This window comes from Ochotona princeps, chromosome 17 (assembly GCF_030435755.1).
Source record: "Ochotona princeps isolate mOchPri1 chromosome 17, mOchPri1.hap1, whole genome shotgun sequence".
Taxonomy (NCBI): Eukaryota; Metazoa; Chordata; class Mammalia; order Lagomorpha; family Ochotonidae; genus Ochotona; species Ochotona princeps.
This window is the reverse complement of record NC_080848.1, coordinates 3,160,377-3,182,878: the sequence shown is the minus strand read 5'-3', so window position 1 is coordinate 3,182,878 and position 22,502 is coordinate 3,160,377. Positions and strand designations below refer to the sequence as shown.

Sequence of the window (22,502 nt, the reverse complement as noted above, 5' to 3'; positions counted from 1 at the left end):
GCACAGGCCTTAACACGAACCCAGAGAGGCACTAACTTATTTTTCAAAATCATCATTATGGCCGGAAAAAGTTGGGGGAAAAAAATAGACAAACTAATCTGACATTAGAGGAAAGAAAAAAGGAAAGGAAAGCAAGCATGAAAAGGTCAAGCTGATGTCAGGAGAAAGAGCTGCTTCCCGGGAAAGACAGAGTCTCACTTGGCTCTACACGAAAAAATCACCAGCAACCAAAACAAAAAACTTCTTTCCCAAAGATTTACTTTAATTTTTTTTTTGAAGGGCAGAGTTACAGTGAAAGAGGGAAAGAAGAGAGCAAAAGATCTTTTCTCTGCTGGTCCACTCCCCAGTTGACCTCAACAGCTAGAGCTGACCAGCCCCAAGTCATGAGCCTCATCTGGTCTCCCACGTGGGTGCAGGGGCCCCAGCACTTGAGCCATCTGCAATCTAGGCACATCTGCAGGAAGCTGGGTCAGAAGTGGAGCAGCTGGGACTTGAACTGGCTCCCATATGGGGTCCTGTCAGCACACTGGCCCCAAAGAAAGATCTCATTAAGCCCCAGGTCCTGGGGCTGCACCAAGAGGGCACTGGGACAAGAGTTAGTCGGGTAACTGGGTCTGAAGCGGAAGGGACCTGTGCACTGGGAACATCACCATCAGCAGAGAGGACAAGCAAGCTCTCCCCAGGCAGAGGAGGAAGATGACAACAAAGCTACATTCTCGTCAAACCCCACACGGGAAGGCCATCGCCAGCGCTCCTTAGAGAAGCACCTTCTCCTAGCCGCTCCCCACAGCCCACAGGAGGGCGCCACACCTGCCCTCCCACCGCATTCTGCCCTGGGCCATACTGACTCCCTCACTTGTTTTTGCTCATTCCAGCCCGGCGGCCCCAGTGTAGGTCACTGCACCTGGCACATGGTAGTTACCCAGCAAATGTTTGCCAAGTCACACCCAGGTGTGTATACTGGGCCTCGTTCTGGGAGAGCCCTTCCCCTGCCCGGACGAAGGCAGACATTCCCCAAAGTCCCACTCAACCTGCCCCCCTTCTCTCCCACTCTCTAGTCCTTTGCAAGCGGGTCACTCCAGATTGTCACTACGAATGGAAATGTTTCCCGTTTGTACATTCTGCCTGCCCCGCTAACCAGAAGTTCCTGGACGGAGGCAGTGGAGGCTGTGAGAAGGTTACGATGGGCAGCCAGGCTGACCTGGCTTCACAAAACATTTGGAATGCCACACAGCATCAGCTTCATCACGGCCCCTGCCTGTCTCTGGGCCCCACAGCAGCATCGTGACAGCCACTGACCAAGGCCTCATGCTGGACAGAGAAGAGAGGCGTGCTGGGCTGAACTAAGAACTGAGGGAGACAAGATCGGATATCGAGGGGTTTCTTCACTCTGAGGGGCTGCTCCCTAGGTACCAGGTCTTGCTCCGAGTCGGTCACAGGACAGTGCAGTAGTCCTCACCCTATGGGACTGGCACTCTAGGGGAGCAGGCAGGCGGCAAAGGCAGAAAGCAACAAGCCAAAGTGTGCTGGCAAGTGCTGTGAGGGAGAAAGTGGAAACCCCAGGGGCAGGGCAGCAGGTGCAATGACCTCAGCGTGACCTGCACTCCAAGAGCCCTTGGCAGGTCCCCTCTAGCACCCAGACCTCCAGGGCCTGGCTCCCAGGGCCCCTTTCCGCTCAGCCCGTGTCAGATTCTCCTGAATCCGCAAGCCTCAGCTGCTGTGGGATGGAACTGGTTACCGCCATACCGCCACTGGCCTGGTTCCCAGGAAGTTCAGGTCACTGTTCTCGCCAAACAAGTAGCCTTCGGGGTGCGTGGAGTCGAACTTCTCTCCTCCCATGATGAAGTGGCTGGCAAAATAGCTTCCTACAGAGAGACAGAGAGAAGGTATCAGGCCAGCAGAAAGCACCGCAACGGCACCCAGCAAAGGGGTCTTGGAAAAGTCGACCCTTCAAAGGAAGCAAACAGCACTCCTACCCCGGGAGTGTTGGCGTCTCCTCATCCGGGACAACGGCCCAAAATCGCAGCAGGGAAACCCCAGGATGACCAACACACAACCCCTCACTGCTTTCTTCTTCCCATTCTTGAGTCCTTATTGTTACCCGCAAGACTCAAAGGCCCGGGAGTGACCATTGGGCGTGGTCTTTCCATGACTTTTCCACCTTGAATTTGAAGTCATCACTCTGAGCATCTGAGAATCTGAATACAGGTGTGAACACCTGCTTTCACCTGGATGTCTGGAAGTCAGCTCACAGCCCCACATGGAAGAACTCCCAGCTCCCACAGCAACCTCTGCACCCCGCAGAGCACGCAGTACAGGTTCTTCACCCTGCTGCTCACAGCTTCAGCGGAAGAGGAGAACAGAGAACGTGGCTGTACCTACACACAGACCAGGCAGTCGCCTAGGAGTTCGGGCTGGTGCTGTGACTAACACTAACACACACACACACAGACCCTCAGCTCTGATTCTTTAGTGCTAACAGTCACGGCAGGTCCTCTGTGTGTCACCTTCACCCGCAGGCACGCTGCCCGCACAGGACCCCTGCCAGATGGAATCAGCCATCCAGGACCAGAACTGCAGATGCGGGGTCAAGGCAGGGGCTTTGCCAGGAAGTGCTGGGTGGGTCACGAGGGAGGCTGGGGGAACCCAGCAGTGCCGGCAGGGACAAGGGCCTCTTGCCACTCGGCTGTAGTGAGAGTGGGTGAACTCAATCACGCACCCTGTATCAGGCCCCTCACGCACTCCAGTTCTCAAGCCCACACACAAGGTTGGTGATGAAACAGCAAGAGGTTTGACATACACAACCTCCCTGCCAGCGGCGATCCCTGGGGGGGACTTGCAGCAAACTGGAAGGCAAGGCCGGGAGCTGTCAGCCATGGCAAGAGCCCGGGCGGGGGGAACTCAGAACAGAAGAGCGGACCCTCATGCTCACTGCTAGCCACGGAGGGTGGTCTGAGTACGCTCTCCCTTACCACAGTGAGGCCAGCCAGAACGAAGCAATGGGCAGCAAAGCAGGATTTCAGGGTAACGGAGTCCGAATCACGACCACTGCTGGGGACACCTGGGGACACCCTCAGACCTAAGAGCTCAGCAAGCTGCTGTGGCACTCACAGGCGCCTGCCTGGTTGTCCAGGGGAGCTGAGGTATCCATCACTCATGCCCAGTGCCTGCTGGTCCGTTTTGAAGTGCATAATTTATAGAGAGGGGAGGCGCCTGCTGGCCTCCAGGAGGAGCAGCTTTCTCAAATCATTCCAGTTGCTTCTGGTGAACCTGAGGAACAGCCCTGCCCAGCAGGGACTGCACGTTTACAGCACACTGAGCGGAACTAGAAAACTTGATGGTCAGTTGGCCCCAACGGGGCGTAAGGTAGTAGGCGCGGCATTGGGAGCTGCCCAGGCTGATTCCCACGAGGGACACCTGGGGACTGGCTTACTGATGGCAGTGGCATCTAGCAGAAGGGCACTAAAGGGTTAAAACAGGTGACCGGGTCCTGTTGGAAATGCTCCCCCCCTTTTTGCCATAACATCAGAAGAAAACAAATGATCAAGAAAGACATGGATAGCTAACTGTAGCTCTACCCTGCATTAGAAATCGGACATCTAGCAGACTATACAGAATTGTACGATAAAATTCAAAATTTTAAATTAAAATTAAAACAAGGGCCCAGCAGCGTGGCCTAGCGGCTAAAGTCCTCTCCTTGAACGCCCTGGGATCCCATATGGGCGCCAGTTCTAATCCTGGCAGCTCCACTTTCCATCCAGCTCCCTGCCTGTGGCCTGGGAGAGCAGTCGAGGACAGCCCAAAGCTTTGGGACCCTGCACCCGCGTGGGAGACCCAGAAGAGGTTCCTGGTTCCCGGCTTCGGATCGGCGCATCACCGGCCATTGTAGTCACTTGGGGAGTGAATCATCGGATGGAAGATCTTCCTCTCTGTCTCTCCTCCTCTCTGTATATCTGACTTTGTAATAAAAATAAACAAAAATCTTTAAAAAAAAATCAAAACAAAAATAGGCATCCAGGGGGCCAGTACTATGGTGCCGCACATGAAGGTGCCTGCAGTGGACACTGTGCATGGGAACGCAGCAGATGGTCCAAGGGCTCGGGCCTCCACACCAATGTAGGAGACCCGGATGGAGCTCCTGGCTCCCTACTTCAGGACACAGTGCTGGAAACACAGCAAAGGGATCAGCTTGCTGGTGGATTTTAAGTGTTAAGTGATGGGCAAAGGAGGGGAGAGGTGAACGGCGATTTTTATATTATTTTTATATTATTCATAGTTCCTGGCGCCTGGCTTTGGCCTGGCTTGGCCCTGGCTGTTACAGTCCTTTGCAAAATGAACCAGCAGATGGAAGATCTCTTCCTCTTTCTCCTGATCACTCTGCCCTTCAAACAAATAAATCTTTAAAAACCCAAATTAATGAATTATCAACCACAAACCACTCACCCTTGCAAAAGGCAACAGGATACATACCTAGTGCTGGAGAACACAACAAAACGACTAACACACCCACCTGCCACCCAGGGTGCCCGTCAGAGGGAGGAGGACCTTACAGTGAAGCTGGGACAAGCCAGTGCTCATATGGGATCCCAATCCTTGCAAGGGGAGGATTAACTAATTAAGCGATCACACAGCACCCAATCGTACTGTTTAACAGTAGTATTCACTACAGCTGCCAAAACACCCCATATAGCACCAGAAGAAATATGTGCTGTACCCACAGAATGGATCTTGCCTAGAAAGACAGAGGAGTGGGCATAGAGACGGAATAATGTGGATGGGTCCTGGAGACACTGCCAAGTGAAAGCGGTCAGTATGGACAAAGAGCCAGATGACAAAATGTCCCATCAGATAAACCTCAGGCTGTTTTCTCTTCCTTGGTCTGGCCAGCACTGTAAATCTGACCGTTCTGTCTCAAGAACATTCTGTTTTCTGCCTCAGCTGTCTGTATTCTGTTTTATGTGTCTGATACAAGAACCCAAAAGTTCCACGGATGGCCCTGTCCCTACCATCCAGAACAGAACGTGGAATGAAACGAAACACAGACATATGGACTGCACAGCCCAACTTAGTATTTTTTGCACACAAAGCCAACAGACCTCCAATCCAGGTTAAAAAAAAGAAGTTGAGACCACATAGCACTTTCATTCAATGTCCCCACAATGGCTGCCCACCGTTCCAAAGCGCTCTAAGGGCTAAGTAGAGCAACACTATGGCTGGAATCTGATCCCAACTTCGAACACCAGTAAAGGAACTGCAAGGATTCATGAAACATTCATAAGTCAGTTCTACAATTTCTGGAGTCCCACAAAGCTGAGAGACCCAGACATGAAGCACACATCCACGCTCAGCCGAGCGGCCACATGGGACTGACCACACAAGACGGTTTAAGATCTCAGTTGAAAACTGCCCTACCAGGTAAGGGTCCCTCAACAGAAAACCATTTTGATGAACCTGATCAGAGAACGCTGTGCAATGGTCAAAACGTCAGCACATGCCTACACTTGTTGGGAAAAAAAGATGTCACAAACACCCGCCACGTTAAAGAAACGAGCCACCCGGAGCAGGTGCAGCACCGCTGTGTGCAAGAGCCTGCCAAGTCTCCAGACGATTCCTGAAGGATCATTCAGGACGTGTTAACCGGCTTCCGCTGCGTGCAGGGACGTGATGGTGATTTCCACTGTCACCTTTTTGTGTTTTCTGTATTGCTTTTGCTTGTGGGTTTTCCCTGTCACAGTGGTGGCTGTCATTTTGGTAATAAGAAAAAATAAATAAATAAAAAGCTAGGGCTGACGCTATGGCCCATTTGGCTAATCCTCTCCTTGCGAAGTGCTGGCATACCATATGGGCACTGGTTCTGTCACGGCTGCTCCGCTTCCTGTCCGCCTCCCAGCTTATGGCCTGGGAAAGCAGCAGAGCCTTGGGACCCTGCACCCATATGGGGGACTCAGAAGAAGCTCCTGGCTCCTGGTTTTGGTTCAGCTCAGTTCCGGCCGTTGTGGCTGGATAGAAGATCTTTCTCTCTTTCTCTCTGTAAATCTGCCTTCCCAATTAAAAAACAAACAAACAAACAAACAGCAACAACCGATGCTCCTTTCATTAAAAAGAAAAAAAAAATACAGAGGTGAGCATGTGGCACAGAAGCCTTTGCCGCACGTCACTTCAAGGCACCGGAGTTCAGGGTTCAGGTTTGGGTCCACCTGCAGGAGCTCCCTGCGAATGCACACCCTGGAGGCAGCAGACGATGGCCCAAGGACTTGAGGCCCTGAACCCACATAAGAGGCCTGGATGGAATTCTGGATTCTCAGCTCCTGGCCCTGCTCCAGCCCTTAAGGACATTAGTGCAGACAACTGGAGGATGGAAAGTCTCTCTCACTGCCTTGCAAATAAAACGCAATAAAAACCAGAATCAAGATGGCGGAATAGGGTAAGGACACGTTTAAACAGACGGAAAAACATTTATTTAATTAGGATGAAGCAGACAGGACATATTCCAGGAAATAGGAAAGGACAGAACAACAGCAGAGGGGTAGCTGGAGACTGGCAGACACAGGGAAGCAGCAGACACAACGGGGTGGTGTTGCAGTGACTGATACTCCAGCGGCATTCAGCTAACAGTGATCTGAACTCCACCAGCAACCAGGAGGGAAGGGACTTTCACTGGGAGCTTGGGAGGTAAACCCAGACAAAGAACTGTCCGTCCGGCTGGTCCGTTTGATTTGACCAGGAGCAGAGACACAGCAGCAGATTCGACAGACAGTGCGAGAACAGGGTGGATTTCACAGCCCAGTCAGCCCCGCTAGAGCTGAATTGGGTGCCATTTTGCATAAAAAGCAAAGGCAAGGGAAAGGACTGAGCATACGCAGAGCTGGAAGTGAACTAATTTCTGACTCAGTGAACTGCAGCAACGTGGCATTCTACAGGTTCCACCCAAGACAGGTCTGGGTAGCCCTCAGATCTGATGGCCAGCAGATCAAGAACTCTAGTAGTGGTACGTCAGGCACCATTTTGTACACTGTGGCAATAGCTTTAGGACTGCAGGGGACAACAGTGAACTGCGCATGTGCTGAGCTCGTGAGAACTCACTGAGTTCCGTGGATTGCACTGGTCCCACAGGAAAATAATACCAACTGTGGCATCGTACCAGTCAAAATAGGTCCGTGTAGGGCCCGGCGGCGTGGCCTAGCGGCTAAAGTCCTCGCCTTGAAAGCCCCGGGCTCCCATATGGGTGCCGATTCTAATCCCGGCAGCTCCTCTTCCCATCCAGCTCCCTGCTTGTGGCCTGGGAAAGCAGTCGAGGACGGCCCAATGCATTGGGTTCTTGCACCCGCGTGGGAGACCCGGAAGATGTTCCAGGTTCCCGGCTTCGGATCGGCACGCATCGGCCCGTTGCGGCTCACATGGGGAGTGAATCATCAGACGGAAGATCTTCCTCTCTGTCTCTCCTCCTCTGTGTATATCTGGCTGTAATAAAAAAAAATGAATAAATCTTTTAAAAAAAATAGGTCCGTGTGGCACCCAGACCTAAAGTCCAACAGGTTCCGGCAAGATCAGTGCCACCAACAACCTAACTATATGGGACACGTGGTGTCTCTCTAATCCTGGGACCTGCTCCAAGGAAGTGGGAGAAAGGTTGCAGAGACAACGGTGCAGCCTCACCACGGTATCACAGGAGGTGGAGAGTGGTGAGCCAGGAGCCGGGGCTGTGGAGACCACAGTAGAAATCTGACATAAGAACCCACACCTGGAACTCACTGGAGGTTGTGGCACAAGTGGCTGAAAGCAAAAAGTTGTGTACCAACTGCAATAAGTAAAATCGCAATGCAGATCTATGGGTGACACAGCTTAGAAACCTGCCCCAAGGAGAAGACTCTGCTAACCAGAAGTGCAATGACCAAGAGCAGAAGAAGAGACAAAGGCACAGTGAATATTACCAAAAACTCCCCTGCAAAGGAGCAAAACCCATTGCCAACCTCAGATTTAAATGATGAAGACATCGAGAAAATGGTGCATACAGAATTCATAACACTCATTTTAAAGCTTCTGATCAAAAATGAGCAACACATACAAGAGTTCAAAGAATTTAAGGAAGCAATAAAGCAAATCAAGGCTGCTATAGCAGAAATTAAGAACACAGTAGAGCAAATTAAAAGTACACTGGAGAGTCTCCAAAATAGAATGAAGCAAGCAGAAGAAAGAATCTCAGAATTGGAAGATATTCCCTCGTCACCAGGAGGAAACAAACAAAAACCTGGAAGCAGAGCTGGGTCAAGCTAGAAAAAGTATTCAAGAATTGAAAGACACTATTAAAAGACCAAATATAAGAGTTATGGGAGTCCCAGAAGGTGCAGAAAGAGAAGCAGGGTTTACAAATGTATTCAATGAAATAATAAAGAAAAATTTCCCTAATCTAGAGGAAGAATTGGGAAACAACATCCAGGAGGGGCACAGAACTCCCAACAGGCTTGATCAAAAGTGATTTTCACTAAGACACATGATCATCAAGCTCTCTTCAATTGAACATAAGGAAAAGATCCTTAAATGTGCACGTCAAAAAAAAAATCAAGTGACATATAAAGGAATGCCAGTGAAACTCACAGGAGATCTCTCACAGGAAATTCTATAGGCAAGATGAGAATGGAGCCACATATTCCAGATTCTAAAAGAAAAAAATCGTCAGCCTAGAATAACGTATCCAGCAAAGCTTTCCTTTGTCTTTGAAAATGAAATAAAATGCTTCCACAGTAAAGAAAAGTTAAAAGAATCTGCATCTTCCAAACATGCCTACAAATGATACTCCAAGATGTTCTCTTGACAGAGAAGAGGAATAGCACCTATCAAAACCAAAGGCAAACGTGAAGAACATCCCAATAACATGACAACAGAAGACTAAACCAATGAACAACCCATTCCTAAAATGACAGGACCAAATTACCATCCATACATATTAAACTCTGAATGTAAATGACTTAAGCTCAAACATCATAGATTAGTAGACTGGATTAAAAAACAAAACAACATCTATTTATTGTCTAGAAGAGACACACTGCAACAAGAATCAGCGGAAACTATATCACATGGGTTTTGTTGTTTTCTGTTAGTTTCATCTCTTCAAAACACTTTCTTCTGATTAAATCATTCAGTGACTTGTAAATCATACAGTAGCATCATTTTCTTCAAGAAGATTCTTGATTTTCATTTCTTCAGCTACATGTTGGCCATTTAGTAACATGTTATTTACCTTCATGGTGTTGTTAATTTCTTTTTTCTCCCTGATGTTGATTTTGTTTTGTGGCTTTTCATTTACAGGGAGGTATAGTAGCTGTGTAATGGAGACTGTCATATCTAGTAACATGTCATTTAAGTTCATGGCATTGTAAATTTCTATTTTTCTTTCTATTGTTGATTTTGTATTATGACTTTTCATTTAACGGGATGTACAGTAGCTGTAAAATGGAGACTAACATCCAGATATGAGGATACAATGTAGTATGCATTTCTATTTCCAGACAAAGATGGACTTACAATGAAACTGTTCACTGTATCTTTTTTTTAAAAGATTTATTCATTTTTTTTATTACAGCCAGATATACACAGAGGAGGAGAGACAGAGAGGAAGATCTTCCGTCTGATGATTCACTCCCCATGTGAGCCGCAACGGGCCGATGCGTGCCGATCCGAAGCCGGGAACCTGGAACCTCTTCTGGGTCTCCCACACAGGTGCAGGGTCCCAAGGCTTTGGGCCGTCCTCGACTGCTTTCCCAGGCCACAAGCAGGGAGCTGGATGGGAAGAGGAGCTGCCGGGATTAGAACCGGCGCCCATATGGGATCCCGGGGCTTTCAAGGCGAGGACTTTAGCCGCTAGGCCACGCCGCCGGGCCCTGTTCACTGTATCTTGACAATAGGATGCTGGACTCTCTGCCATTGTCCATGCCCACAATGATGGACATACGACTGTGTATGAAGAACTATATTTTAGTAATGATATAGAGGAACTAGATGGGGGGAAGGGGATTGGGAAGGGGATAAGAGAAATGCTAGGAGCCTATGGAACTGTATCATAATATGATAATAAGAATAATAAAATGTAAAAAAACAAAAAAAATGCAATAAAAATATCTTAAAAGATTTGACATAATTGCCCAAAACCCTCAATATGAAAAGCTACCTTCAAAAACCTTAAAAGCAAGTTTTTTTTTTTTTTTTTACTCCAAAGTAACCAGTCGTGGTCACTTGGGAAGTAAACAGAGGGCGGATCCTCTTTCTCCCTCTCTCCATTCTCTGCATACATACGTACATAATTTTTAAAAAAAAGTCATGCATAAAATGGAGCTGTATTTTAACATAACTTCACCCAAAGTTAATATATGGGGAAACTGGTTAGAGGAATATTATGAGGTTGTCATGTATTTGAAAAAGTTTTATCTACATGACATTTCAGTAGGTTTGGGGCACAAAATCAGAGAACGTTCCTCCCACACTCTAGAACACCAGAGTGCTGGCTCTGCTGCTCACATTTGTAAAAACAGCACAAGTGTTACAGACAGGCCCTGTGCAAAACACTTCATGAACAGCAGAACGCAGTTTCAAAATTGACTGTCCAGCCCCGCTCCTTGAGAAGTTCTCCTGCTGTTAAGATGGGTGTGTAGGGTGGGAGACAAGACTCCACTTGACACGCCTGCATCCCGTACTGCAGTGCCAGACTGCAAGTCCCAGTCTGCTCCCAGCTTCCTGCTAATGCACACCCTTTGGGGGTGGGCAGCAGGCGGGGGCCCAAGCACACAGGTCCCTCCCACTCATCAAGGAGACCTGGACCCAGCTATCAGCTTCACCAGGGGAGCCATCGCACCAGCCCCTTCTCTTTCTAGAACTTTCTGCCCAACTAATCTATTCACCATTCTCCACACCTGTCCAGAACACTCTCAACCTCTGGTTATTACAAATGTTCCTTTTCACTCTGGACTGAGAGTTCCAGAACTGCCTTCAGAGTCTACACTCAATACTCTTCAATCCCAGGAATTCTACCCTTAGTGATAAGATTGCTTATTCTATTCAAAAGGCATAAACCCTCTAACTCTCTTTTTTAAATGGCTTTCTATGTAAAATATACAGCATAAAAATCCACCCCTAGGGGAGCTCATGGGCTTGGGTCCTATCACGCACTCCTGCTGGCAACAAGTCCCTCACCGCCCCCTACCCCATTACCCCCGCCTGATCCGTCATGTGCAGTCAGCATGGATCCCTGTCCCAGCCTGGCCCTAGGCAGACGCTGTCCTGCCTGGATCCCCACGGCGTGCTTCTTCTGGCAGTTCGTGTCTGGCTCCCTTTGCTTAGCACCAGGTCTGGGAGCGAGATGAGGCAAGGGGCAGGCTCCAGCTGTGCATCCCGCAGCTGGCTGGACAGGGTCTCCCGTGGCATTGTGCTTATCCACCTGGACAGCTGCAGGTGCTTTGGCATCCCTGTGGTGAATACCCGCATTCCTGTCTTTGTTACACATTCTTTTGTTCCTGTGCTCGAATTGCTAGGTATTCAGGTTTTCTCTGTTCTTGTCAACTTTTGACAATTTTAGTTAACTAGCTTCATTTTATCTGAAAGGCTACAAGATAATGAGTACTTCCATCTGCCCCCAAATCCTGTACTGAATGTGGCAGGCAGAACCCGGGAGCCTGGATTTCAGCCCTGGGATCCCACGTGTGTGGTAGGGGCCTAAGGGAAGGGGAAAAAAAGAGAGAAAAGATTGATAGATGTAAAAGACTAAGTAGTAAAGTAACAGAAATGCAGAGGTCGGGGCCAGGCCAGAGCCAGGCACCAGGCACCAGGCTCTCTCACCTGCATGACAGGCACCCATGCACTTGAGCCACATGCTCTGTTGCCTCCCGGGCACATTGGCAAAAAGCTGTATTGGAATGGAGGAGAGGGGTCAGTGTCATGCCACAGAAGCCTAAACCTCCACCTGCAGTGGCAGCATCCCGTATGGGCACCGGCTGGAGTCCTGGTGGCTCCACTTCCCATCCAGCTGCCTGCTGATGGTGGGGAAGGCAGTGGAGGAGGGTCCAGGTCCTTGAGTCCCTGCATCCATGTGGAAGACACAGAGAAGGCTCCAGGCTCCTGGTTTTGGACCTGTCCAGCTACAGTCATTGCTGGAACCAGCAGATGGAAGATCTTTCTCTGCTTCTCTCTCTGTAATTATCCCTATCAAATGAAAATAAATAACTAGTTAAAAAAAAGGAGAGAAAGAAAGAAAGAAAGAAAGAAAGAAAGAAAGAAAGAAAGAAAGAAAAAGAAAGAAAGAAAGAAAGAAAGAAAGAAAGAAAGAAAGAAAGAAAGAAAGAAAGAAAGAAAGAAAGAAAGAAAGAAATGGAGGGGAGACTTGGCCCTGGGCACCACAAACATGGGATGCTGGTGTGAGACAAGAAACACTGTGAGCCAGCCACACCTCAACACTCATTCCAGGACCGCGGGCGGGGGGTGGGGGACGGGGCTGGGGTAGGGAGATCAGAGTACCTGAGCCAGGGCTGCTACCAGCAGGAGCTGCCTGGGGGGCCTTGAACCAGGGACTCCAAGCCTGGGTATAGGTCCCGGGGCCTGCCTGCATGGTAAGTGCTTGGTCTATGAGCCCTGGAGTTTCCTTCTTAGAGTTCTTGGTACATTCTAGAAACAAATTCTTTACTTATCAATCTGTTTGGTTTTGACTTTAAACACTTTTCTTCCAGAAGGTGGCTCACCTTTTCATTTTGCTAATGTCTTTTGAAGTACAAATATTTCCGATTTTGAGGAACACCAACATCATTTCTTTCACTTGCATACACTGCTTTTGGTGTCATGTCTGAGAACTCTTTGCCTAATCCAAAACAAACAAATATCTCCTCCCATGTTTTCTAGGGGGGTTATGGCTCTTAACTCTTACATTTAGGTCCAGACTCCATTTTTAAAATAGCTTTATTGAGACGTAAGTTACATATCATGCAATCTGCCTATTTAGAGTGCACAGTTCAAGGGCCGTTAGTTTATCCACGTTACGTAACCGGTCACCACTACCTAATTTTAGAACAATTTCATTACCTTAAAAAGAAACCCATTAGCAGTCACCTCATTTCCTCCTCTCCTCTGGCCCTGGCAGCCTCTAATCTACTTTCCGACTCCATGGATTTTCCTGGACTGGACATTCCATGTAAATGGGATTAGACAATACACAGCATCAGGGTTCTGCCACTTCAAATGTTTGCAAGATTCACCCAGGGACTGTAGCATAATCAATACCTCATTTCTTTGTATTGACCAATAGCTACATGATTTTGCAACATTTCATTTGGTATTTTTAAAAAGATTTATTTATTTGTACTTGAAAGGCAGACTTACAGAGAGAAGCAGAGAGAGAGAGAAAGATCTGCCTCTGCTGGTTCACTCCCCAAAGGGCCAAAATGGCCAGAGCTGAGCTGATCCGAAGCCAGGAGCTTCTTCTGGGTCTCCCATGTAGGCGCAAGGGTCCTAGGCTTTGGGCCATCCTCCTTTGTTTTCCCAGGCCATAAGCAAGGAGCTAGATAGGAAGTGAAGCAATTGGGACACAAACCGGTACACATGGGATGCCAGCGCTTGTAGGTGGAGGATGAGTCCATTGAGCCATTATGTAGGACCCTATTTCCACCCCTGAGCTATGAATGTTCTTGTGCGAGTTTTGGTACGAGTGTGGTGTTCAGGCTTCTGGGGGCCATATGCTTGGCCTCTGGAGTAAAACTGCCAAGTCATATGGCAATGCATCACTTGAAGAACTGCCCATCAGTGCCTCAAAGTGGCCGCACCTTCTCACATTTTCATCAGTAGGACAGGAGGGTCTCATTTCTGTGTATCCGAGCAACACCTGCCAATGTTATTCTTTTTGAATGCAGCCGTACCAGCGGGTGTGACGTGGTGCCTAAGTGTGAACTGTGCTTTCACCCTGTTTTTTCCTGACTGGGTAGTGACCACAGTGATGCCATGCACCTGTCCCTGGGCTCACTGTCCACCACCTGCCTTCCGCCTCTACTCACGTGCTCCGCCTGTTTTTAACTGGATGGTCATGATATTGCTGAGTCATGAGAGTTCTTTATGAATTCTAGACACAAATCCCTTACCACATAGATGATCTGAAACCCTTTCTCCCATTTTCCAAGTTGTCTTTTCACTCTGTGAACAAGTTGGAGTTAATTTTTGCTTGTTACTACTCAGTTGTCCCAGCACCATCTGTTAATAAGACACTTCTCTCCCACAGAATTGTCTTGGCACTTTCGTCAAAGCCAGCTGACAATATAGAGGCAGTCATTTCTAAACTACCATTCTGTCTCACCAGTATTCTGGTGTAAAAACACCACACTGTCGGACCCAGCACAATGGCTCAACTGACTAAGCTTCCACCCCCAGGCTCTGAGATCCCATTTATGCAACAGTTCACGTCCTGGCTGCTCCGCTTCTTATTCAACTCCCTGCATATGGCCTGGGAATGTAACAGAGGACGGCCCAAAACCTTGGGATCCTGCACCAGTAAGGAAGACCTGGAAGAAGCTCCTGGTCCTGGTTTTGCAATGGCTCTGCTCCAGCCACTGTGGCCACTTGGGGAGTGAACCAACAGATGGCAGATTTTTCTGTCTGTCTTTCCTTCTCCCTGTAAATTGACTTTGCAAGAAAAATCAAACAAATCTTAAAAGAAAATTTTAAAGATTTTTTTTTTCTTGGAAAGCAGATTTTACAGAGAGACAGAGAGGTCTTCCATCCACTGGCTCACTCCCCATGTGGTCACAATGACCAGAGCTGAGCCAATCCAAAGCCAGGACCAGGAGCTTCTTCCGGGTCTCCCAATTAGCTGCAGGGGCTCAAGGACTTGGGTCATCCTCCACTGCCTTTCCAGGCCACAAACAGGGATGGGAATTAGAGCAGCCAGGAAACAAACTGGCACCCATATGGAATCCTGGCACTTGAAAAGTGAGTATTTAGCCACTGAGCCATTGCGCCGGGCCCAGCCCTGCTTTTTAATGCTTGATTGGTCATTTGAGAAGTACAGAAGTAGAGAGAGCAAAAGAAAGGGAGTGAGCTCCGATCTGCTGGTTCCGTCCCCAAAGAGGGCTCTGAGATCAGGAGCTCAATTTATTTCTCCAGGTGCGTCCCGGGGACCCAGGTTCTGGACCCACCACCTGATCTTCCCAGAGTCCAATCAGAAGGGGGCAGAAATTGAAAATGGATCCAGGACTTGAACCCCCAGACACTCCAACATGGGAGGTAGATGTCCCAACTGGAGCTCAAGTGCAGGCCTCACGCCAGACCTCACACTCTACTCTTCCTCTGCGAGTGTGGACACTGCCCTCTGACACTAAATACGCAGTACTGAGGTTTAGAAAGGAGCATAATTTTTAAATAAGAACTTCCAAAAACTGACATTTTAAATTTTGTCTTACATGTTCACAGAACAGACACTCTATTTAGCAACTCAAAACTCAAGCGTAGTACCTAGTTACTGAGAATAACTAATGGTATTGTAGCTATTGACTTTCATACGTCAGGGCCTGGGTTGTGACTCCGCGTGCTGACCTGCTGCTTGCAAAACCAACACCAGAGTGCAGGATGGAGTCCTAGCTCTCTGCTTCTGCTCCAGCTTCCTGATAATATGCCAGGGAAGGCAGGAGAAGGTAGCCCAAGTACTTGGGTCCCTGCCAGGTACCTATGTGGAAGACCCCAGCGGAGTTCCAGGTTCCTGGCTTTCATCTGAGCCTGTCCTGTTTGGGCCATATGGGGAGTAAATCAGCAGACACAAGACCTCTCATTCTCTCATCCTGCCTTTTAAATATTTGTAATGTTGGGGGCCAGTACTGTAGTGCAGCGGGTCAAGCTGCTGTCTGCACTGCCAGCAACCCATGTGGGGACTGGTTTGAATCCCCACTACTCCACCTCCAACCCAGCCACTGGCAAATGGCCTGGAAAAGCAGCAGAGGACTAGCCAAGTGCTTCCACGTGAGAGACCCAGAGGAAGCTCCTGGCTGAGTACCGGCCCAGCTCAGTGCATGTCTCCTGCCTTTTTTTGGGGGGGGAGGGTATTAAAGATTTTTTTTTAATTGGAAAGTCAGATATACAGAGAGGAGGAGAGACAGAGAAGAAGATATTCCGTCCGATGATTAACTTCCCAAGTGAGCTCAATGGCCAGAGCTGAACCCATCTGAAGCCAGGAGCCTCTTCTGGGTCTCCCAAGCGGGAGCAGGGTCCCAAGGCTTTGAGCCATCCTCTGCTGCTTTCCCAGGCCACAGGCAGGGAGCTAGATGGGAAATGGGGCCTCTGGGACACAAAGCAGCGCCCATATGGGATCCTGGCATGTGCAAGATGAGGATTATAGCCACTAGGCTACTGTGCTGGGTCCTATCATCTGCCTTTTAAATAAAAAAAAAAAACAGGCCAGCCCAAGGGGCCAAGGGGCCAAAGGGCCACGGGGCCAGGGGGCTGGCATGCTATGGAAGACCAGACCTGGGCCCACGCCGGCATGGGAGCTGTGGATTGCTGAGGGAAGTGGGCTTGGGAATGTCTGGGCGTGGAAACTTTACAGGAGTACTTTACAGGTGTGGAATGACTTCTCCGGGATTCCAAGCACCACGCACCCTGCGAGACTGCAGGTGTTTCTCTGGGTCTGGGGTAGATCGGGCAGAGCTAAGCTGTAGCACCATAGGTGTGTAAGAGAGCCAGTCGGGATGTCAGGCGGACCAGACTAGTCTGTTGCACACACCATCACATGCAGGAACCAGGGCTGGGGGTAGGCCTGGTGGAGATTTGGGGGGTTGCCCTGGCTAGGCTGTAGTTTCCATTGGTGTTGCACTGGGGCCAGGTTTGTGGGGGGCTGGGTTGGGCTAGGCCACAGCACCCATTGGTTTGCGTAAGACACATGACTCAGGATGCAGCTGACCAAACAACTGCAATCACTGACGTGTGTGAAAGCTGCTAAGAGTGATAGACTGAACTGGACCCCTTACCAGCTGCTGCATGCAAGAGTCAAGCCTGGGGTCACCCTAGGTGAGGTTTCTTGCAGTACTCCTCAAATTCCTCCAGCCACAGGGAAAATCACAAGAGATGGTGGCTCTCTCTGGAGTGCATGTATTGGGACTGGGCCTCCTCAGGAGCTGATGCCTGTGCGGTGGATGGCATGCCCAGATGCACACAGGGGGCATGACAGCATCTAGGTCAACAGAGGATGTCGAGCGCCTCATCAGAAGATGGAAGGCAGAACAGATTGAACTATTCTCCTGGCCAAGCTTTGCAACAGGTTCCTTGGCCTGTGGATACACTAAGGTGGACTTGGTCAGCCAAGAGACCTTGAAAATATCTTTTCAACCCTGGTGCAACGAAGCTGACGACATTTCAGAGCTATCAAAACCACTTAAGTAACATGGTCGGGACATTCTTCCCCACATTGGGGTCTCTAAGATGACATCAAGTGGCCATCCCCAACCCTAGAGTGCTGATGTAATCTGCACCAAGGAACAACCCTCCACCACACAGGAGAAAAAGAAAACAATTCAGAACAATAGTCCCACCCACCTTCCTCCGTGCCTCAACCTTCCCTGTCCCGATCAGTGGCTCACATGGGCATACATCTCTCTCAACTATGTAAACAACATCTAAAAACAAACAATCCTTTTTAAAAAAAGCTAAGCAAAATGTTTACAATTATTTGACAGGAGAAGACTTGCTACTCTACTTTTAAAAAACTATGCTTGCGGCCTGGCGTGATAGCGTAATGGTTAAGCGTAACGGATAGCGTAACGCCTTGAATGTGCCGGGATCACATCTGCCTTTCCAAATAAAATAAATAAACCTTTAAAACAAAACAAAACAAAACAAAACAAAACAAAACAAAACAAAACACTATGCTTGGGCCTGGCGCAGTGGCCTAGTGGCTAAAGTCCTCGCCTTGAAAGCCCCGGGATCCCATATGGGTGCCGGTTCTAATCCCGGCAGCTCCACTTCCCATCCAGCTCCCTGCTTGTGGCCTGGGAAAGCAGTACAGGACGGCCCAAAGCCTTGGGACCCTGCACTCACGTGGGAGACCTGGAGGAACTTCCTGGCTCCTGTCTTCAGATCGGCACAGCACCAGCCATTGCGGTCACTTGGGGAGTGAATCATCAGATCTTCCTCTCTTTATATCTGACTTTGCAATAAAAATTTTAAAAAATCTTAAAAAAAAAAAAACTATGCTTGCACAAGACAGACCTATGTCAAGCACACAGGCACCCAGACACAACAAAACCACGGAGCGTGGTCACGAGAATGTGATTGGCAGCTGTCACCAGTTCACCCCCAGTGACAGAGAGCAGCCTTACTAACCCATGGGTGTCTCACCCAACCAGCTGAAACCAAGGTCAGGATTCTCCTACTTGTCACTGATCTATCTGAGACAAAAACGCAGATGGCATTCACTGGTTTATACCCCAGATGCCTGCCACAGGCCCCAGCCAGGAGCCAGGAACTCGGGTCCAGGTATCCCAGTGCATGACAGAAGCCCTGCGGCCTTCCAGGCTCAGGTATTGAACCCAGCCACTTGAATGCAGCAGCAAAGCATGTGACAGGCAAGGCCGAATGCCCACCCCTTCCTTAGCATTCTGATTCCTGGGAGAGGCTTCAGCGAAACAAGCTATTCCTACTTTCCAATTGATTAACATACAGTGAGTCATCTCAAAGTTTAGGGAAATGTGGATTATGAATTAATTGTGCCTGAATTTCAACACCTTTTATGCTACAATCAAGTGACCTTCTAATTCTGTTCTCTGTTAACTCCTCCAAGTCCCTACTCAGGCGGAGAAATAAACTGGCTCACTGAGGCGTCGCCTTGCGCGCACTAGACCATCTTTAGAGCCCCCACTTCCTCCTGGACAGACAGAACAGACTGCTGGGTGTGTCCCCGAGACAGGGACCTGAGGTGGGCCACATCACGGAGAAACCAATGCACACGGACCTTCAAGGAAGCAAAGATCAGAAGCTAGTATGCGTCTGCTCAAAGACGATGAGGGCGCTGAGGCAGGTATTCAACCCAGTCCTTTAGAGGCTGATGCAGACACTGCAGCCTGCAATCCCAAGAAAGAGCAAGTTTGGGTTCCTACCACCCACGTGGGAGATCCAGATGAGGTCCCAGCTCTGAGCTTGGCAATTGGAGAGTGAACCAAATGATGGGGGTGCATTCGCTCACTCTCGCTGCCTCTCAAATAAAAAAACATATTATTTGGGCCTGGTGTGATAGCGTAATGGTTAAAGTCCTCGCCTTGAACGCGCCAGGATCCCATGTGGGCGCCATTTCTAATCCCGGCAGCTCTACTTCCCATCCAGCTCCCTGCCTGTGACCTGGGAAAGCAGTCGAGGACGGCCCAAAGCCTTGGGACCCTGCACCCGTGTGGGAGATCTGGAAAGAAGTTCCTGGCTCCTGGCTTCAGGTGGGCACAGCACCAGCCGTTGCAGCCACTTGGAGAGTGACTCATCCGATGGAAGATTTTCCTCTATGTCTCTCCTCCTCTCTGTAATCTGCCTTTCCAATAAAATAATAAATAAATCTTTAAAAAAAAACATATTCTTACATGACAAAGACACAACCAAATGCAGTGCTATACCTGCTTCCTATGTTACTATGGAAATATTGTACAGAAACTCCCTCCGTAACTTGTTACTTTAATAATTAACATTCATGCATCATTTGAAACTAAAAAAAATCATTGAACATATGCCTATAGCTTTGTTCACTGCTGCATTCTGTGCACTAGCAAAGCACGGAAACCATGACGGCGCATGCACGATTGCTATAAACCTGATGAAAAAAAAGAACCACTCAACTCTCAAATACAGCGAGAACGTACGAGGAGTGCCAATGTCCCCAACAGCGAAAACAGGATGCAGTGCTGGTATCTGGGTAAGAAACTCTGCAGGAATCCCAAAGAAAACAAACACTTATGGGGCGGGAGGTTCTGGGGGACCCTAGCAGCTCGGCTGACAGACCACCACAATGACAGCAAGGCCTCTCACGGTAGACCTGTCCACTTCCTCGTAGGTTCGAGCTGTGTGGCTCCCTTACTAAACACACACATTTCTAAAAGGATTGGGCTGTTTTCTTCTCACCTACTTCTATTAGCTCACAGAGAGAGGCTGGTGCCGAGGCACAGCACGCTAAGCCTCCACTTACAGAGCTGACATCCCATACGGGCACCGGCTGACCCACTTCTCATCCAGCTCCCTGCTAATGCGCCTGGGAAAGCAGTGGAGCAGGCCTCTGCCGCCTCCCCATGCCGCAGCCAGCTCCAACCACAACCCAAGGCTCCATGTTCCGAGCGCCAACAACCAAACGGTTTCAGGGAAATAACAAACAAACAAAAACACCCACAATCCTGCTGCACATGTATGGTCTACTGAACACACGCCAGTCAGCCTTTCTCCCGGGCTGCTTCCAACGGCCACGCCACCAGCCAGGGTTCTAATTAACCATCCCCAGCTTGACCCCGGCCCCTGCCCACTCAGTTCTTCATCACACTCTTCTCCACCCGCCACGAGTCATGCCCTGGCACACACGACCGCGGCCAACACAGCCTTGGCAGGGATGCAGACTCACCTGGCAGGCGCCCAGCCCACTGCTGAGAAAGCAGACCGGCCCCATTAACAGGTCTTTATCTCTACCCAGAGGAGAACCTGGGCCCAGACTCGGATGCCTCACTGCAGGATCACCCAAAACCCCTTGGCATCCTGAGCCAGGGAGACGGTGGGCAGACGAGGGTCTCCCCAAAAGTCTTTAAAGGGCCCCCACCAGGTCACGCTCTGGCCCTTCTTCCTGACTCAGGCACCGTTCCACGGCTGATAATATAAGCCGGACTGCAGACACTTAGATTCTGTAAGCGAAATATAAACCACCCCTGGGCTGCCCCAATCCAAAAACCAAGCGAAGCGCCACTCCTGCCTACAAGGGACCCTCATAGTTCACGATTCCCAAACATTTCTGTCCACTTTTCTTCCCTTCCAACAGGCCCTTGGAAAAGCAACTGTGAGACGCCTCCACACTAACTTCTCCATGGGCAGCCCCGGGCACAGGTGCCCATCCGGGAGGCCCCAGGGATGCGCAGGGATGCAGGCCAGTGCGGGGAGTCGGGGAAGGAGCAGTCTGTGCCGGGCGAAGACCTGATCCGCAGTCCCTGGTGCAAGCCAGATTATTAAGGGGCGGGGGAGGGGGAAGGGAGGTGGCTGCTCACGTCCCCTCCCGGCGACCCGCCAGGCTGCCCCTAAAGCAACCCCCCTCTTCCCTCAACTAACTCTCCGGGGACAGGGGATCACCTCCGGAGTCTTCCCCCCGAGACCCCCCTCATTTCTCGGTCTCCCCTCAGAACCCGCGGTGGCCCTCACCGGACTTGGGCGGGTAGCGGTACACGGAATTGCACGGGATGTCCACCTCCTCGACGCCCGCGTGCTGCCGGCTCGTCAGGGCGCCCATGGCGGCGGCAGCAGCAGCTGCGGCTGCGACGCTCGGGCCGGCCCGGCAGCCCCTTCGCGCCTCAGCGTGGCCGCCCGTCCCGCGCCCCGTGCGGGGGTCGGCTGCGGGCCGCTAGCGCCGGGACTGCGGCCGGCGGGGCTGAGGCGCTGCGGCTGGGGCTGTGGCGGCGGGGCGTCCCCGGCGCAGCCGGCACCATCCTCCGCCGGCGCCGCTGCTGAGGGGGCTGCGGGACCGGGCCGGGGGCGCCGCCGCCTCAGGCCGCGTGATGTCAGCGGCGGCTGGAGCGCGGGGACCGCGGCCGCCTCACCAATGGTGAGGCGGGGCGGGAGCGGCCGCGCCGCGCCTGCCAATGGGCTGCGAGCTGCGGCAGGAGCCGGCGGCGCGTGCGGCGCTCGGGCAGCGGGGGCCCCGGGGGCTGGCGGCGCGGGGCGGCCGGGGTTGTTCCCTCCGGGCGTCCCGGCTCGGGAACAGTCTCACCGGAGGCCCGCCTTTGTCCCAGAGCTCGGAGTGCGCGTCCGCTCGCGCAGCTTCCCGACCTGGACGGGGCCCCACTCCTGGGCATCTGTGGGGTTAGTCGCCAGCCCCCGCTGCGCATAGCCAAGGGGGAGGCGAGCAGAGGGGACACCCTGGGCTCCTTCTCTTCGCCGAGTCGGGGCGATTCCAGGGGCTGCAGACACGGCCAGCATCTATGGCGTCCCCGCATCTTCGCTCCAAGCGCCCCACCCCAGCCCGGGGACCGGCGAGCCAGATGACCGCCCAGGAAGACATCTCCTCGCTCCGGAGCTTCCAGAGAACTTGGCATGCGCATCGGTGCCCACGCCTACCCGCGGACAGCACGGGTAGCCCCCCAGCTAGGAAAGCACTGGACGCTCTGCCTGCCCCGGCTCCGTGGAGGGGCATGACCTGGGCTGCCGGCTTCCCCGCCCCTGGAGAACATGCGCAGAGACCTCAGGCGGCCAGGGGTGAACCAGAATATCACTGCACAGCTTAATTACAGTTTTTATTTTCAAGCTTTTATTTCATTTGTGGGTCTTGTTGT

The 22,502-nt window shown here is 50.7% G+C and overlaps 1 protein-coding gene across 2 annotated transcripts in view; it reads right to left on the bottom strand.

The window, feature by feature from the left end:
- The window catches only part of RNF157 (ring finger protein 157), a 63,191-nt gene extending 41,457 nt beyond the window's left edge, over positions 1-21,734 (bottom strand). The window contains exons 1-2 of one of the 2 annotated variants that reach the window (XM_058676562.1): positions 21,376-21,734; positions 1,747-1,865 (exon numbers count right to left, since the gene is read on the bottom strand). In XM_058676562.1, coding sequence (XP_058532545.1) covers positions 1,747-1,865; positions 21,376-21,463 — 207 coding nt within the window. In that variant the 5' untranslated portion in view covers positions 21,464-21,734. Of the gene's footprint in view, positions 1-1,738; positions 1,867-21,375 lie in introns of those variants that run through there. The other variant, XM_058676564.1, reaches the window with a different exon arrangement.
- Positions 21,735-22,502: the final 768 nt, after the last annotated feature.